Source organism: Heterodontus francisci, chromosome 13 (assembly GCF_036365525.1).
Source record: "Heterodontus francisci isolate sHetFra1 chromosome 13, sHetFra1.hap1, whole genome shotgun sequence".
NCBI classification, from domain to species: Eukaryota; Metazoa; Chordata; class Chondrichthyes; order Heterodontiformes; family Heterodontidae; genus Heterodontus; species Heterodontus francisci.
Window position 1 is genome coordinate 102,955,616 of NC_090383.1, and position 16,862 is coordinate 102,972,477.

General features: G+C 42.7%; 1 protein-coding gene across 1 annotated transcript in view; it reads right to left on the reverse strand.

Moving 5' to 3' along the window:
• The window catches only part of ryr2a (ryanodine receptor 2a (cardiac)), a 707,940-nt gene that overhangs the window by 324,824 nt on the left and 366,254 nt on the right, over positions 1–16,862 (reverse strand). The window contains exons 22-24 of the mRNA XM_068045285.1: positions 16,548–16,652; positions 14,103–14,206; positions 7,406–7,489 (exon numbers count right to left, since the gene is read on the reverse strand). Coding sequence (XP_067901386.1) covers positions 7,406–7,489; positions 14,103–14,206; positions 16,548–16,652 — 293 coding nt within the window. The remainder of the gene's footprint in view (positions 1–7,405; positions 7,490–14,102; positions 14,207–16,547; positions 16,653–16,862) is intronic.

A 16,862-nucleotide genomic window follows, 5' to 3' on the forward strand; every position in this document is an offset into this window, starting at 1 on the left:
AATGGAAAAAAAGTTATACGGATTTATAATGATTGGATCTACGGGGATCCTAGATAAATATACGAGGGGATAAAGAATAGAGAGTTGCGCTGACAGGGTTAGATGAAGAGGGGTGGCAGGAGGCTTATATGAACTATAAACACCAGCATGGGCCAGTTGCCAAATGCGATGGCCTATTTATATACCAGTTTTGCACTAGTAGCCAATATTCTGTAGAGCTGTAAGCTTTCATGTTGGTTTTCAAATTAACATTAAAAATGCAATGGTAACCTAACATAAAATGAGATCATTTGGAACTTTTGAGAAGACTTGGATGCGGTGGGCCGAAGGGCCTGTTTCTATGCTGTACAACTCTATGACTCGATGACTTAGACATCAACTGGCAGGAAACTACCAATCTTTCTCCCAGAAGAAGACTTAAATACAAAAATTAATTACAAAAAATAGATATTTGTGAAGGTAGATATCAGTTTTTGAAGAGGTGAAGAAAGATCCAGGAAAAATATGCATTAGATTTAGGAAAAGACCTAAGGGCAATATTTCAAAGTCTCCTCGGAAATTGCATTCTATCCAGAATAAGCAGGAGCATTTCAGTACCAGAGGCTTTGCAGAAATAAAGATATTGAGCAAGACAGTTAACATTTAAACAGAGGACAAAAGAAAAATTGCAGAGGAGCAATGTTTATTGGTGGAAATAAGTCAAGAAACAAAAAGAGAAACAACATAAGTCAAGCTACAAGGACAGCTGAGAACAGTTTTGCAAAACTTATTTGAAACTTTCATTGCATGCAAGGTAAAAACAATTGAAGGCCTGCCACCCGACCCAAACCCAACCGGACCCGACGACATGTGTTTGTGTTTGGGTTGGGCCTCTCTTCCAGGTCCGGCTTTCGGGCTCAGGTCGGGCCGGGTCCGAGTCAGGCCAGGTCTGGGTCGGACACACACAGCAAGAAGTGTTATAAGCAAAAAAACCTAACTGAGCTGGGAGTCTGGGACATCAAAGAGGGAAACTCTGAGTCTGCTTAGTGAGCGAGTGAGCATCTCTATGACGTCATCACGCTCATGCTGCAGCTTTCTGAAGATTGGGAGTCACAAGGAAAGTAAAGGGAACATTCCAGTGGTCGGGTCGGGCAAGGGAGAAATTGGAACGACTTGGGTCAGGTCGGGCCCGGGTCCAATGTGGTGCTGTCAGGACCTGAGCTGGCCTTTAAATACAATGGCTCTGAAAGTCCTCGGCCTTGCTCCACCAGCCTGTGCATTGTTGACGCCAGCAGAATACCAAGGGTCAATTATCTTACATACATTTTGTGGGCATCCGCATCAGTATGGCCGCCCACTACAGGTGGTGGGGGGGAGGAGGGGGTGGCGGGGGGGAGGGCTAAGGAAATGCCAGATGGCCATTTGTGAGGGCCAATGACAGGCCCCCTTTTAATAAAGCTCCAAATAAAGCATGCAAAGGAGGAATTTCCAGAATTACTAGGTCAAGGCCCTAGCCTGCAGCAATGAATATTTTCCTCTGTCATATTCTGGATGTCTGAAAGGAGTGGATGACCATAAGCATTCAGATTGTTTTATTGCATTAATAAGGGTACTGTAGAATTGTGGTTATGGCACTAGTCAACTAACCGAGAGGGCATGAATTTAAATCTCACCATGCTGAGTTGTGAACTTGAACTCAACAGGTCAAATTTTCACCAGAGGCAGGAAACAGGAGCTGGGTTTATTTTTGGGTCAGAAACCTACCTCTAGGGGGAAACTGATTAAAGATTTTCATGTGGGTGAGACCTTAATTGGCATGGTGACAGGTTTCCTGTCGAATTAAGAGTGGCAGGCGGGCTCTCTAAGTTGAAGGGCCAATCAGAGGCCTTCCATCTTCAGTTCAAGGTAAGAATTTGGGGCGGTGCCTCAACAAGAAGGTGCCCTCTCAGCCACTTGTTAAAATTCTTAACAAAAAAAAGGAAAATGCAGCCAGATCATCACAGGTGGGCTGTGTTCTCTCTACAGTATGGTCTTTGGCTTTACCCCAACCCGGGCAGGCAGGGAGGGCCTGCAGGCCTGCTAGGAGCGCTGGCACGCTGACCTGCCAAATGGGTGCCTGCCTCTAGGTAGTTATCTGCCCCCCGCCTCGTCGGGAAACCGGAGACCAACTGAAAAATCACAATCAGGCTCCTAAACCTACCTTTAACAAAGGCTCTTAATGAGCCTAAGTATCTGCCCGCCTTCTGTGGATGGGTGGCCTTCCTGTACCTTGAACTCATCCACAAAGTGGCCATGCCAGGAATGGCATCCTGCAACTGACATGCCACCCTCCCCCGCCGCTGCTGTTCCCGTCTTCAGGGGGCCCCAAAAATTCAGCCCAATAAATCTGTTCATTTATACAAACTAGGAGTGGGAGTAGGCTATTCGGCCCCTTGAGCCTGCTCCGCCATTCTATAAGATCATGGCTGATCTGTTTGTGGACTCAACTCCATTTTCCGGCCTACACCCGATACCTTTTGACTCCCTTATTTGTCAAGAATCTGTCTATCTCTGCCTTAAAAATATTCAATGACCCTGCCTCCACCACTCTCCAGGGAAGAGAGTTCCACAGACTCACGACACTCTGAGGAAAAATTTCTCCTCATCTCTGTCTTAAATGGGAGACCCTTTATTTTTAAAATATGCCCCCTAGTTTTAGTCTCTCCCACAAGGGGAAACATCCTTTCAATATCTATCCTGTCAAGTCCCCTCAGGAACTCATATGTTTTAATAAGATCACCTCTTATCCTTCTAAACTCCAATGAGTACAGAACCAACCTGTGCAACCTTTCCTCATAAGATAACCCTCTCATCCCAGGAATCAGTCGAGTGAACTTTCTCTGAACTGCCTGCAATGCAATTATATCCTTTCTTAAGTAAGGAAACCAAAACTGTACACAATACTCTCGATGTGGTCTCACCAATGCCCTGTACAACCGCAGCAAAGCATCTCTAATTTTACATTCCATTCCCCTTGCAATAAACGACGACATTGCATTTGCCTTCTTAATCACTTGCTGAACCTGCATACTAACCTTTTGTATTGTGTACGAGGACACCCAGATCCCTCTGCATCTCACAGTTCTGCAATCTTGCTCCATTTAAATAATAATTTGTGACCTATCATCAAAAAACTCAAGAAATTTGCTGGAATATAATTTCCCTAAGAAGGCTGACCACGTTTCCAGGACAATTAGTCGTTGGCAATGAATGTGATCTTTCTATAATCACCCAAATGCCAGATCATTTTTTTCAAATCTGAGACGCTACATGTGGTCTGAATGGAGTGATTGCAGATGTCTTTTGCAATATCTGATAATTTCAGGGTTTCATCCCAATGGCGTTTGAGAATTTTAAGGATTAAATTCAGTATGGATTTGCAGAATTAAGCAAGAAGGTAGGCAGCTTGAGTCAGCGTGCCTCCACTGAGCTATGTCTTGCTTCTGATCCAGGCCAACTGTTCTTGTATTTCTGTCCTCACATCCACTGTGGCTTGCCACGTCTCACCAGAGGACTTTCAGGAATTTATAGAATGAGTCAGATTATCTACTCACCATGGAGAAGCTCCACAGTTGCCTGCCACCACAAGCTGCCAGAGACTGAGTGCCATCAGTTCATGATCTTCAACTCTATACCAGGTCTGTCATCCCATGATCAAATACTATTAATGAGCTTGCATCTGAATCATGGACTCTAGCACTTCTCCCAGAAGAGAAAAAACACTCATTGTTGGTAAAAATACAAGTAAAACAGTTTTGCTTGACTTTCTGCATGAGTCAGCTTGCAGATGCAGGGGTGCGCAGGTGTAAATCTCATGGAAGGAAAGACTTTCCAACCTGAATATATTCATGGCATGCACTTAAATAATTATTGAGTGATGACATTATAGAAAGTATTTTAGATTATTCTACACACAACCACCCTCACCAAATACCTGGGGGGATCTGCTTGCCTTACTTTAAGCAGCCTTTATTATTTAACACTTTTGAATATTGAATGTCTTTTGTAGTTTTTTTAATAAGCATTTTTTTTCTTAATAAGTATTCATCCTTGAATTTCTATTCTCAATCTGGCAAACTGAGCAAATGATTTGTGGGCAGATTGAGTCAGCGTGCCTCCCCTGATCTAAGCCTTGCTTCTGATCAAGGCCAACTGTTCTGTTATTTCTGCGTCTACACCCACTGTGGTTTGCCATTATCTCACCGGAGGACTTTCAGGAAATTATGGAATGAGTAGGATTATTCCACAGTTGCCGGCCACCACAAGCTGCCAGAGACTAAGTAGAGTTAATCAAAACTTCAACTCTATACCAGGTTTGTCGTGCCATTCCCTCAGTTTCTCTGTGTCCGTCACATCCGTTCAGATGATGCCATCTTCCTTACCAGCACTTTCAATATGTCATTATCATCAACCAAAAAATCCCAATACAGTGGTTGACAGGGCAGGTTGGCAGGGGGTGGGGCAGCCATCGCAGCCAGGGGGAGGGCCTTCCAGGGGCCATGGATTGCTGCCTAAGGAGGGCCCCCCCCCCTCCGACCCTGAGTCTGCTAGGATGCCAGCAGGCTTTACTTGGCAGCAGCGAGCCCCTCCGCCTTCAACAAAATTGAAGTGGACAGGGAAGAGGCCCTTAAGTGGCCATTAATTGGCCTGGGGCAGGAAGGCGACCCTTGGCCTTCCCCACCCTGGACAAAATGGCAGGGGTCCTGGGCGACATCAGGAACAGTGCTCCTATCATTTTGTTTGCTCCCTGCCTCCTTGCCCGTCTCCAAAGGCAGAACAAAATCCTGTCTTTAACATAGTAAAATGTGCCAAGGTACTTCACAGAAGTATTAGTAAACAAAATTTGACACTGAGGCACATAAGGAGACGTTAGGAAACATGGCCAAAGGCTTAGTCAAAGAGGTAGGCTTTAAGGAGTACGTTGAAGAAGCAGGAGAGAAGTAGAAAAGCAGACAAGGTTAGGGAAAGAATTTCAGAGCATAGGACCTAGGCAGCTGAAAGCACAGTTACCAATGTTGGAACGATGAAAATCAGGGGTGTGCAAAAGGCCACAGATCTCAAAGAGTTGGAATGCTAAAGAAGGTTACAGCATTAAGGAGAGGCGTGGCCATGGAGGGATTTGCAAACAAAGATGAGAATTTTAAAAATCGAGGCATTGCCAGACCAGCAACTTAGCAGTATGTGATAATCATAGAATGGTTACAGCACAAAAGGAAACCATTTGGACTGTCAAGCCTGTGCTGGCTCTCTGCAAGAGCGATTTAGCTAGTCCCACTTCCCTGCCCTTTCCCCATAGTCCTGCAATTTTTTTCCCCTTCAGGTACTTATCTGATTCTCTTTTGAGAGCCACAACTGAATCTGCCTCCACCCCACTTTCAGGATGTGCATTCCAGATATAACCATGCACTGCATAAAAACAATGTTTCCACATGTCGCCTTTGGCTCTTTTGCCAATCACCACAAATCTGTGTCCTATAGTTCTCGACCCTTCTGCCAATGGGAACAACTTCTCTTTCTTTACTCAGTCTAGACCCTCATGATTTTGAATATAATTATAATGACAGTGGTATTTCCCACTGAAATTTAGAAGCACTGAATGATGGATCAGATAGTAAACTCTAGAGACTGAACAGAACATTCAGTTGGCAATGGAACTGGGGAGCTCTTGATGACCGTGAGGATTCACGTTGCCTCTATTTCTTATTTTAAATGAATACATGTACAACTCATATATTGGGCTTACTTCTTGAGGAAACAAACTGGTGTTTGGTTACCACAGCCCACTGATTTATTTTGCCACCAAAATGAAAGTTTCTTTCAGACTCTCACATTTAATGTTTGGACTCTACCTGTACCAGTGTTCCATGGATGTGATTCTGTTGTATGCATAGATCTGTGGAAGCAGGTAAGGCTTCCAGCAAGGACTGTGTCATAGGAAGAATACAATCCACTCTGACAAAAGGAACTCAGGCACGAGCTGCCATCTCACGGGATTGGTGCACAGGTGAGTGACCACACCTCATGAAGAATGGCAATTGGGGAAAGCGAGCTACACTACACTCCGAATATTACTGCTCTGCAAGCAAGTAGTACAGAAATTATAGCCAACACTAATTTCCAGTCTGCATTGTGAATTCTACATTATGACTATGCCATTATGAACAAGTGCAGCAAAAGAATAAACACCAAGTAAGTCCAAAACAACACAAAAGCAGGATGCTGGAAATCTGACATAAAAACAGAAAATACTGGAAATGCTGTAAATACAACTCAGGTGAAACAGTAAATAAGTTATGCTGATTTTAAAAATTATTTTCTTTGTTAGACCAGATACTGTTTCACGTCCCTGTTGCAAGGGAGGGAGGGGGGAGGGGAGAACAACAACTACACCCTGTGTCATGGAACTGTTTTTTTCTCCTCTGTTTAAAACAGTGTCCCTTTAAAAACTAAGGGACACAGTGTGCCAGCAGCTGCATCTGTTTCCTAGGCAACAGCAGGAGAGAGAGGAGGTCACAGGGTGTATTGTAATTTTGGACTGTGTAAAGACTGGCTATAACTTGTTTGAACTGGAGCTCAGCAAAGCATGCTCTGCACTGAAGGAAGAATTCTGTCTGTCTTCGCAGAAAAACTACACTGAACTACAGGCTATGTTGTTGCCTAAACAGGAAAAAACCCTGGAAAAGAACATTTGCATTGTTGGAGGTAGTAAATTCCTTTTTTACTTCTAAACTCTAAGAAGTCTCTGCTTCAGCAGTGACTCTGTTGTTTGTTTGTGTTTGCTGGAATTTTCAGTAGGGTTTCAAAATCCAAATAGACTTGTTGAAAGAACTGTGTGTTGCCTGCTGCAACCGAAGTGCTTTGAATGCCTATCCCTTAAAGACTGTTTGTTGAATTCGCCTGGAGACTTCAAGTGACATCTGTTTATTCTACTCTGGGACACCTCACCAATCAGGAACGTAAATCAACAGGACTTACAACCCAGCTACTGATTCCTAAGAAACATCATTTTTAAACTGGTTAACCATTGGTTTTTGAATGTATGTGTGTGTGCTTTAGGGTTAAGAGAAAATAAGTTTTAAAGTCTTTTAGACATAGGTTTATCTCATAAGTGTTTAAGATTTAGTTTATTAATAAATAGTTAATTTGTTGGTGTTTAAAGATACCTGGTTTGGTTTGCTTTGTTCTGGGGGGGTTACTAAAGTGTTTAATTTGGCTAGGTGGAAAAGCTTTAATAATATGCTATGGACTGTGAGTAATGGGACTAAATTGACAGTGCATTGCTCCTGCCTCGGTCGTAACAACTTGAATTTGAAGTTTCAGCATTACAGAAAGCAGAATTACACATGCAAACAAACATTCTGATGATATGTTTGCTCAAGGTACTCACTTTCTGGGAAGCTTTAATTTCTTCACCTTCTCTTCTGCCTGGTCATCAGCAATGCCTACATGGCAACCCAAAGCCATAAGGGTTCTGCAAAATAAACATACAAAAATAAGTAAAACTACAACCAACATCAAATTTTACATAGTATTTGCAGCATAGAAACAGGCCATTCAGCCCAACAGGTCCACGCTGGTGCTTATGATTAACACGAGCCTCCTCCCACTTTTCTTTATCTAACCCCAGCAACATGTCCTTCTATTCTTTTCTCCCTCATGTGTTTATCTAGTTACCCCTTAAATGCATCTATGCTATTTGTCTCAACTACTCCTTATGATAGTGAGTTCCACATTCTAACCACTCTCTGGGTAAAGACGTCTCTCCTGAATTTTCAGCAACAAATGTCTTATCAACACCAGGCACAGTTTAAATTCTTACATAGCATGCATTAAACTCCATGAATTAACAAGTAAAAAGATTATTTTGTCCACTATAGAATGTAATATGTATATTTCTTCATCTCATGGCACTCACTGCAGTGAGCCAGTGTCAGGTTAAAGTAGCAGAATCAGAAACATACAGCCTGTTGCTGCTCTTTTAACTGGTGTCATCTACTCAAATTCCATTTCTCTGTCCTGATCTGATGATTCATTTTCATTCATTTTATTTATTCAGAAATTTTAGCACTGTACACGTGAAGCTGTTTTAAAATAAGTTTGACTACTTTTCGATGCATTTCTCATTTCAAAATTTCTGATGCTGGCTATGGGATCCTGCTGTGTTGCCATCTGCCCCTGATTTTTCTGCCCAATGATCACAGGCTGGTGAGCACACAAGCAGGGCTGAAATGACCAAAATTCGGTAAAGTCTAATACAGGAGTGATTCCACAATCTAACACTCCCAGTGGGGAGTGACGCTAGCAGAGAATAGTTATAGATAATAGAGAGCCAGTTGCAATCCCTGCTTTTGGGTGGGAATGGAGCAGTCACACAATGAAATAGGTCAAAAACAACCAAGCGTCTCATTAGCACATGTAAATTGGGGTCCTTTAGACATTGGTATTGAAGACCTAGCCAATGGTTCTTAAAATATTGATAAGCAAAATCAAGGTGAACCCAAAGATGTTTTATCAATACATTAAGGGTAACAGAATAACTAATGAAAGAGTAGGGCCCATAAAAAACTAAAAAGGTATCCCATGTGTAGGGCCGGAAGATGTTGTATTGTTCTTATTGAATACTTTGTGTCCGTCTTCACAAAAGAGGGGGACAATGCAAATATTGTAGTTAAGGAAGAGGGGTGTGAAGATAAACATAGGGAGAGAGCAAGTATTAATGGGATTAGCATCCTTGAAAGTTGATAAATCACCGGGGCCAGATGAAATGTATCCTAGGTTATTAAAAGAAGCAAGAGAGGAAGTAGCAGAGCTTCTGACCATCATTTTCCAGTCCTCATTGGATCCAGGTGTGGTGCCAGAGGATTGGAGGACTGCTAACATTGTACCTCTGTTTAAAAAGGGAGGGAGGGATAGACCGAATAATTATAGACAGCCAGTCTAACCTCAGTAGTGGGCAAATTATTGGAATTTATTCTGAGAGACAGGATAAACTGTCACTTAGAAAGGCACAGATTAACCAAGGACAGTCAGCATGGATTTGTTAAGGGAAGATCGTGTCTGACCAACTTGACTGAATTGTTTGAGGGAGTAATAAGGAAGATAAATGAGAGTAGTGCAGTTGATCTGGTCTACAGGGATTTTAGCAAGGCTTTTGGCAAGGTCTCACATGGCAGACTGGTTAAAAAAATAAAATCCCATGGGATCCAAGGAAATGCAGCAAGGTGGATACAAAATTGGCTCAGTGGCTGGAAACATAGGGTAATTGTGACTGCTGTTTTTGCGACTGGAGGGCTGTTTCCAATGGTTTGAAGTGATGCATTTGGGGAGGTCAAACAAGGCAAAGGAATACACAATTAATGGGAAACTACTGAGAAGTGTAGCGAAAGTGAGGGACCTTGGAGTGAATGTCCACAGATCCCTGAAGGTCGCAGGACAGGTCTATAAGGTGGTTAAGAAGGCATATGGAGTCCTTTCCTTTATTAGCTGAGGTCTAGAATATAAGAGCAGGGAGGTTATGCTGGAACTGTATAAATCATTGGTTATGCCATAACTTGAATACTGTGTGCAGTTCTGGTCGCCTCATTACAGAAAGGATGTAATTGCACTAGAAAGGGTACAGAGGAGATTTACGAGGATGTTGCCGGGACTGGAAAAATGCAGCTATGAGGAAAGATTGGACAGGTTGCGGTTGTTTTCCTTGGAACAGAGAAGACTGAGGGGAGATCTGATTGGAAAGTACAAAATTTTGAGGAGCTTTGAAAGAGTGGATGTGAAAGTTCTATTCATCTTAGCAGAGAGGTCAGTGTCTAGGGGGCATAGATTTAACATGACTGGTAGAAAGATTAGAGGGGAGAGGAGGAAAATATTTTTTACCCAGAGGGTGGTGGGGGGTCTGAAACTCACTGCCTGAAAGGGTAGTTGAGACAGAAACCCTCAACTCATTCAAAAGGAGTCTGGATATGCACCTCGAGTGCCGTAATCTGGAGGGCTATGGACCAAATTCTGGAAGGTAGGATTAGACTGGGTGGATCGTTTTTCGGCCCACACAGACACAATGGGCCAGGTGGCTGCCTTCTGTGCCGTAAACCTTCTATGATTCTATGATTTTAAATTGGGTAGCTGTGGGCTGCTCAGATAAAGGTAAGAATAAGTTTTAAAACTGATTCTGTTTTTCAAGGTCAGAAGAAGAATTTGTGCTCCTCTTGGCCCAACAAAAAATCAACACTGTGATGCCAAATCCTCCGCGGCCCTTCCCAAGAAGCGTTTTCCACCCCCCACCCCCCTCCACAACCTACTTAGTGGAGCTGGCTGGGCTCCGCGCTGCAGATGATGGATTTTCAGCCCCTCCAACCTGTGAAATGTGATAATGAGAGCAAGCCATGAACATTAGTCACGCCCCTCACCAGTGACATCAGAACGATTAATCCCTGGGGGGATTCTGCATCCTGAACCCCTGATGGGCGGTATTACTCACAGGCAGTGCATCTCAGAGGATCACAGATGCACAGCCATGCTCTCCCTATACCAAGAGTTGCTCACCACTGGGGTACTAGAACATGGAATCACTCCCCATAACTGAAATACAAATCCCATTTCATAATGCTTTAAGGTGAGAAAAGCGCCAAATATAACGCACACGTTTATGTTCAAATTTATTATAATCGCATTTAGATGGTAGAATCAGTTTCATTCTGATGGTACAAATAAAAGGCAGAGGGGAGGGGACATTTCTGGAGCACCAGAGAACGGATTGATAATATTCTGCCAAGTCGGCAGAAAAATGAGAAGTGTCGTTATTCATTGGACTGCCTAGAATCGGTTACCCCCCATTATACCAGCTCTGGACACTGCATCCTGAATCAGTCTCAACCAGTCTGCATAGTGTTCTTCTTCCAGCACTTGTGCATGAATCAGTGGCAAAAAATCCTTCCCGTCATCACATTGTCTAAAAATTTTCACATAACAAATTACTTTTGAAGTGCTATGATTTGTTGTGTGTGCAAATAGAGACGACAATGTTAAATCCATAAATATCACCACGTTGCCCTCTCAAATATCTTCTGAGTGAAACCAGTCCAGGGAAAATTGTGCGGCAGTGTCACTCCAGAATTTAGGGTCAACTGGGTTACTAAGGTAGGTGCGTTGGAATGCGGGTCGGTTCACTACTAACCATTCCCTAACACCTTCAATGGTGTCAAAGAACTCGATTATTTGGTGTATTTCACAGCACTCAGATTTCCAATCTCCAATATTACTGGGAACATACTCCTTCTTGTGGCAATGCTTTTTGCATGGCTTTTAAAAACACTGATCCTGAAATTCCAATGGCAGTGATCCAGGCAGTTACACCAGGATCGCACCCACTAGTGCCCTCCAGCTCCGCCCCCAGGCAGAGTCAGTTGGAGGACACTTCATTTGCATAGAACCAACTGGCACCCAACTAGGGGAGCATCTCAGCCTCAGACTATAGATATTCCAGTTCCTGCCACGATCTGGGGAAGTAGATAGAGAGAAAGAGATAGATAGAGATAGAGAGAAACTGTCCCAAGAGAGAGAGAAGAGATAGGTAGAGAGGAACTGATTCCACTCGTGAAAGGATCGGGACCGAAAGGGCACAGATTTAAAGTATTTGGTAAGAGAAGCAAAAGTGACATGAGGAAAAACTTTTTCACGCAGCAAGTGGTTAAGGTCTGGAATGCACTGCCTGAGAAAGTGGTGAAGGCAGGTTCAACTGAAGCATTCAAAAGGGAATTAGACAGTTATATGAAAAGGAAGAATGTGCAGGGTTATGGGGAGAAGGCAGGGGAATGGAACTGAGGAAGTTGCTCTTTCAGAGAGCTGGTGCAGACACAATGGGCCAAATGGCCTCCTTCTATGCTGTAACGATTCTGTGAAGTGTCCAATTCACCACCCCACACCACCCCGACACCATTATCTCCCCTGGGAGAAATGGTAACTGCACACACTTTGACCTACATTAACAAAAAACCTCTTCTTTGGGGTCCTTGCAACTTCCCTGACCTTGCTTGGCTTGGCCTGGCTTCCCTCCTCTCCCTGACTACATCCTTGCCTCCCAAGGTATGGTCTCATATCCTTCTTGAGATCAGTATGCCTCATCTCACTGGGTACACCAACAACATTTATATAGCGCCTTTAACATAATAAAACATCCCTAGGTAATTCACAGGAGTGTAAGATTTGAAACAGAGTCACATAAGGCGATATTAGGTCAGATGGCCAAAAGTTTGATCAAAGAGGTAGGTTTTAAGGAGCATTTTTATTTCTTTATTTAGAGATACAGCACTGAAACAGGCCCTTCGGCCCACCGAGTCTGTGCCGACCAATAACCACCCATTTATACTAATCCTACATTAATCCCATATTCTCTACCACATCCCCACCATTCTCCTACCACTTACCTACACTAGGGGCAATTTATAATGGCCAATTTACCTATCAACCTGCAAGTCTTTTGGAGGTGGGAGGAAACCGGAGCACCCGGCGGAAACCCATGCAGACACAGGGAGAACTTTCAAACTCCGCACAGGCAGTACCCAGAACTGAACCCGGGTCGCTGGAGCTGTGAGGCTGCGGTGCTAACCACTGCGCCCCCCATTTTAAAGAAGGGAAGCAAGGTAGAGAGGTGAAGAGCTTTAGGGAGGGAATTCCAGAGCTTAGAGCCTGGGCAGCTGAAGGCACAGCCACCATTGGTGAAGCAGTTAAACTCTGGGATGCTCAACAGGCCAGAATTAGGCGAGCGCAGATAGCTCAGAGGGTTTTGGGGCTGGAGGAGATTATAGAGATATGGAGAGGTGAGACCATAGATGGACTAAAAACAAGGATGAGAATTTTAATATTGAGGCATTGCTTGACCAAGAGCCAAGTATGTCAGTGACATGGGTGAACAGAGTTCACTCTAAGGTAATTTTCCACCCTGAAAAATCAGGAGTGCCACAATTCAGGCACATTACTAACACTGGGAGCACAGTCTTGCAAAATGATTCTATGTATTTTCCTCTGCTTGTTAATCTTAGCAGAATGGTAAATGCAAGTATAAAGCCATGTTTTTACACAAAATTTGAGCATGGGGGAAATTTAACATAATTGTTTGTTTCATCTGTTGCACCACAATAATTCTACTATTATTTTTTTCTTTCTTTCCATGATTACTCTAAAGCTATGAAACTACATGCTTCTCCTGTTTGGCTCTCTACAGTAATTCACTCACAGATACTACTGATTATAAAAATGGCATTTTCAGACACTTATTTGAAATTAGACACTTGCAGTCATTTGTTTGTCAATTCAAATTTAAGTATTGTTTATATTATTAAAAGGAGTAATTTTTGCTTGTCAGGCAGTTCAAAAATTAAATATGCATGTTGCACAGCCTTGAGACAGTAGATTTCAGTCCCAGGAACACTTCAATAATTCTTCTTATAAATAGTCTGGTTATTTTTGTTTAACCACTATAGTAGTGAAACTGAGAAAGAACTGGAAGTCCTTGTGGGTGAAGAGTATATAAATTATTGTACATGAAGACTCCCAAACTACAGCAAGTGCACTCTACTGCTGCATTACTGTCATGCAGAGAGCTGAGGCTATTTTCCTTACAGAGTTTCTGCAGGTAAGAGCTATTCAATGAAAAAGCAAAGTGTGACAACATTTCTGCTGTTTGTGTCTTTGACATTAACATGCAAATAAATTTTACTGGATCTGAGACAGGTATAAATCCCAGCACTAAATCAAGAACATATGTTTGAAATAATTCAGAAGCTGAGTTTAACTCATTACATTTTCACTGGGTGAAATGCTCAGAGACCTCACATCACAGCTGCGGCCTTGCATGTAGTAGATGGCTTATCAGAGGCGCTGATTTCTGTTCATTGGCAGTGCTTCTTTGATTTTCAGAAAGATACTACCGGACCCAAATAATGTAAGAATAAACTTTCCAAGGCATGTAGGGATCCAGGCATTGTTAGCTTTAACAAAAAGAGTACTTCAAATCCCCTGAACTTCAGAAAAATAGATTTTTGTTAATGCCCCCATAAGAAGAAAGAGATTAAACAAAATAACAAACTCACTTGAGGGTTTCAAGTGACATCTGCAAATTGTAATTTCGTTCCTGTTCCGGCAACTTGGAGAATTCCACCAGACAAGGGTGTTGTCGTTTGTTGTCATCCCGGATCTGTAAGGAAGATGACAAGTCAGTTGTAAGCAATACCAGCATTTTTGTTGTGTTGTCATAATGTAATCAAGAAAGTACCATACATTTTTGAGGCAATACTAATTTTTCATACTGCAAAAAAATTAATAACATTGTTACAACCAGGTGAGAAAGGGGTCTCGCATTCCCTCTCAGCCTTCACCTGGTCTTACTGTAACAGGTTATAATTTTAAACACTTTTTTTTAAGCTCCCGCTTAGCGAATCCTTGTTCACTAACTTCCAATTATAAGGCAAAGAAACCAGCCAAACAGGTTTTCTTAGGTTTAAAGAAAAATAGTTGAACTTTATCAAACTTAAACTCTAATTCGGTTAACGCCTACGGATATGCGATGCGCCCATGCTAGCATGCATACGCAACACACACATGCAAATAGAGACAGAAAGGAGCAGAAGAAATAAAGTGGAAAAGTTTGAGGCAATATCTGAAGATGGCTTTGGTTACTGTTCTTTGAACTAGCTGTAAAGTCCTTGATTGCAGGTAGATCTTGCTTTTCGTTGGGGCCCAGTATTCTTCTTAAACCTTGTTGGATGTAGGAGACTTTTCTCTCTTGAAGTTCATGTGTCCTCAGTGGGTCCAGAGGCTTGTGAGAAAGAGATGGGAGCAGACAGGAGAGGTCTTCTCACGCCAGGAGCAAAATAGTCTTTCTCAATTCAAACTCTTTGTACAATTCAGAAAATCCCAGGTTGCCAAGCAGGTTAGTCATGTGACTAGCTGGTCTGACCACGTCAGTTTGTGGATTCTCTTGTTTTAGCCGACCCTGGAAAGTCTCTTCTTACACACAATACCTGGGGCTCAAAGTCCATTGTGGGTTAAATTGGAGTAGGGAATAGCCCCTTTGTCCCTCCAAGCACTGTCTGTTAGTATGCAAATGCTTTTTCCAGCCACGGCTGATCTGTTCAACAAGTCATTTCCTCGCTCCAGCAACAGTTTAAAATCAATATTTGTATGACAACATTAATATGCCTCATTCCTGGCAGGTGGGGGATCTGCATGACAATATAAATAAACTAAGCTCATATGCATTGGGGGATTTTGGCTACAGTATTATTTCTTCAATGTTTGGATTCAGTTTTAGCTAAAATAACAATAAAAAACTCACATTTCTGCTTGGTTTAAATCTAAGATAATATTTTTTGTTGAAAGAAATCCCCCTCATCAATCATCAATCCAAAAAAATTGATAAAACAAAGGTTGACATTTTCTCAAAAGATCAAATTGTTTCACTCTGCAGGGACCTGATATATTGGGTCTCCTTGCTTCAGTGTTGTGGTAATGATAATATTGATTGGAAGGAGACCAAGGGGGCGCATTTCAACAGGCAGCTACCCATTTCTGACCTAAAAAATGGCAGCCAGCAGTTTCAAATTGGAGAAGCACCTCTGCTGCACCATTGATTCCCAAGGCACAGCTGATGCAATTTTTCAGGCGGGCCTGTAAACGGGCAAGAAAGTGCACAGCTGCCTAAATATGCGAAAAGAAGTCCTATTCTGGTTGTAGGGCCCTAACTGCACATTTCAGGTATAAAGGAGTGCAGTGTGCACCATGCAGACTGCCAATTTGCACCAGGCACCAAGGGGTCGAAACAGCAACTGTTAAAGTGTTTTTTTCTTCAAAAAATGATGGCTCAGGAAATTTCTTGTTTATTTTTTCCCGGGGACAGTGTGCTCCTCCCGGGTCACAAAAGAACTCAGGCCCACTGATGACTCACTTGTGCTCCCATTCCCCTAGGGTTTGCCTCCAAACACCCCCATCCCCAATCTCCGGTCGGATCGGCTGGTCGACTCCACATGGGAGCCAGATGATTTCCCATCCTCCACAACCAGGAAGTTGCAGCCGGGTGCTATTTGGTGCCTTCAGCTCACCGATGCGATTTAAATAAAGCCTAAATCCATCTCTTTGGGCCTCCCGGCACCAGTTTTCTGAAGCTGGAGCACTGCTCTGCCAACTTCATGTCCGTTTCAGGAGGAAGTTGAATTTCTACCCCAAGTGTCAAGTAACAGGCTTACTATGACTTCAAACCTATTTGGATGATAATGCAGAGGTAGCCAGCTCCAGGAAAACATACTAACTGTTTATGTTGTAAAGTTTACTATGTTCTAAGATACTGCTCCCTAACGTTGTCTTCCTTGTAACATACAGGTGTATTTTCCTCCATTCACTTATTATAGTAAAAGTCTTCATCCTGGTTCGCATCAACTATTTTTTGCTAAGCTAATGAACAGTAGAAAATATACCTCCTGGTTCCAGTTCAAAGCCAGCCAACCAAATCTGTACAAATTAATAGTATGGTACAAACATACCAGCCCATATGTCCAGCCAAGTTCAATTTTGTTCATCACCCAAAGCTCATGGATGTTTTCCGCTAGCTTTTCTCGTACTCGGTCCAGGTGAGGTGGGAGGACAATCTGAAATGTATTCAAGTGAGAAACATTATTCTTCAAAGTGTTCTCCTCAAAGTTCACTGTACAGGAACATTAGCAAAGGTCAAGGAAATCACATACATAGTTCCAAATGTGATTTGAAGTGTCAACAATGCGTGTGTACAGCTTTGTTCCTTTCGGTGAAATCTCACCTGCCAAGCATCTCTCTGGTATCCCTCCTCTTCTTTCTCCAAA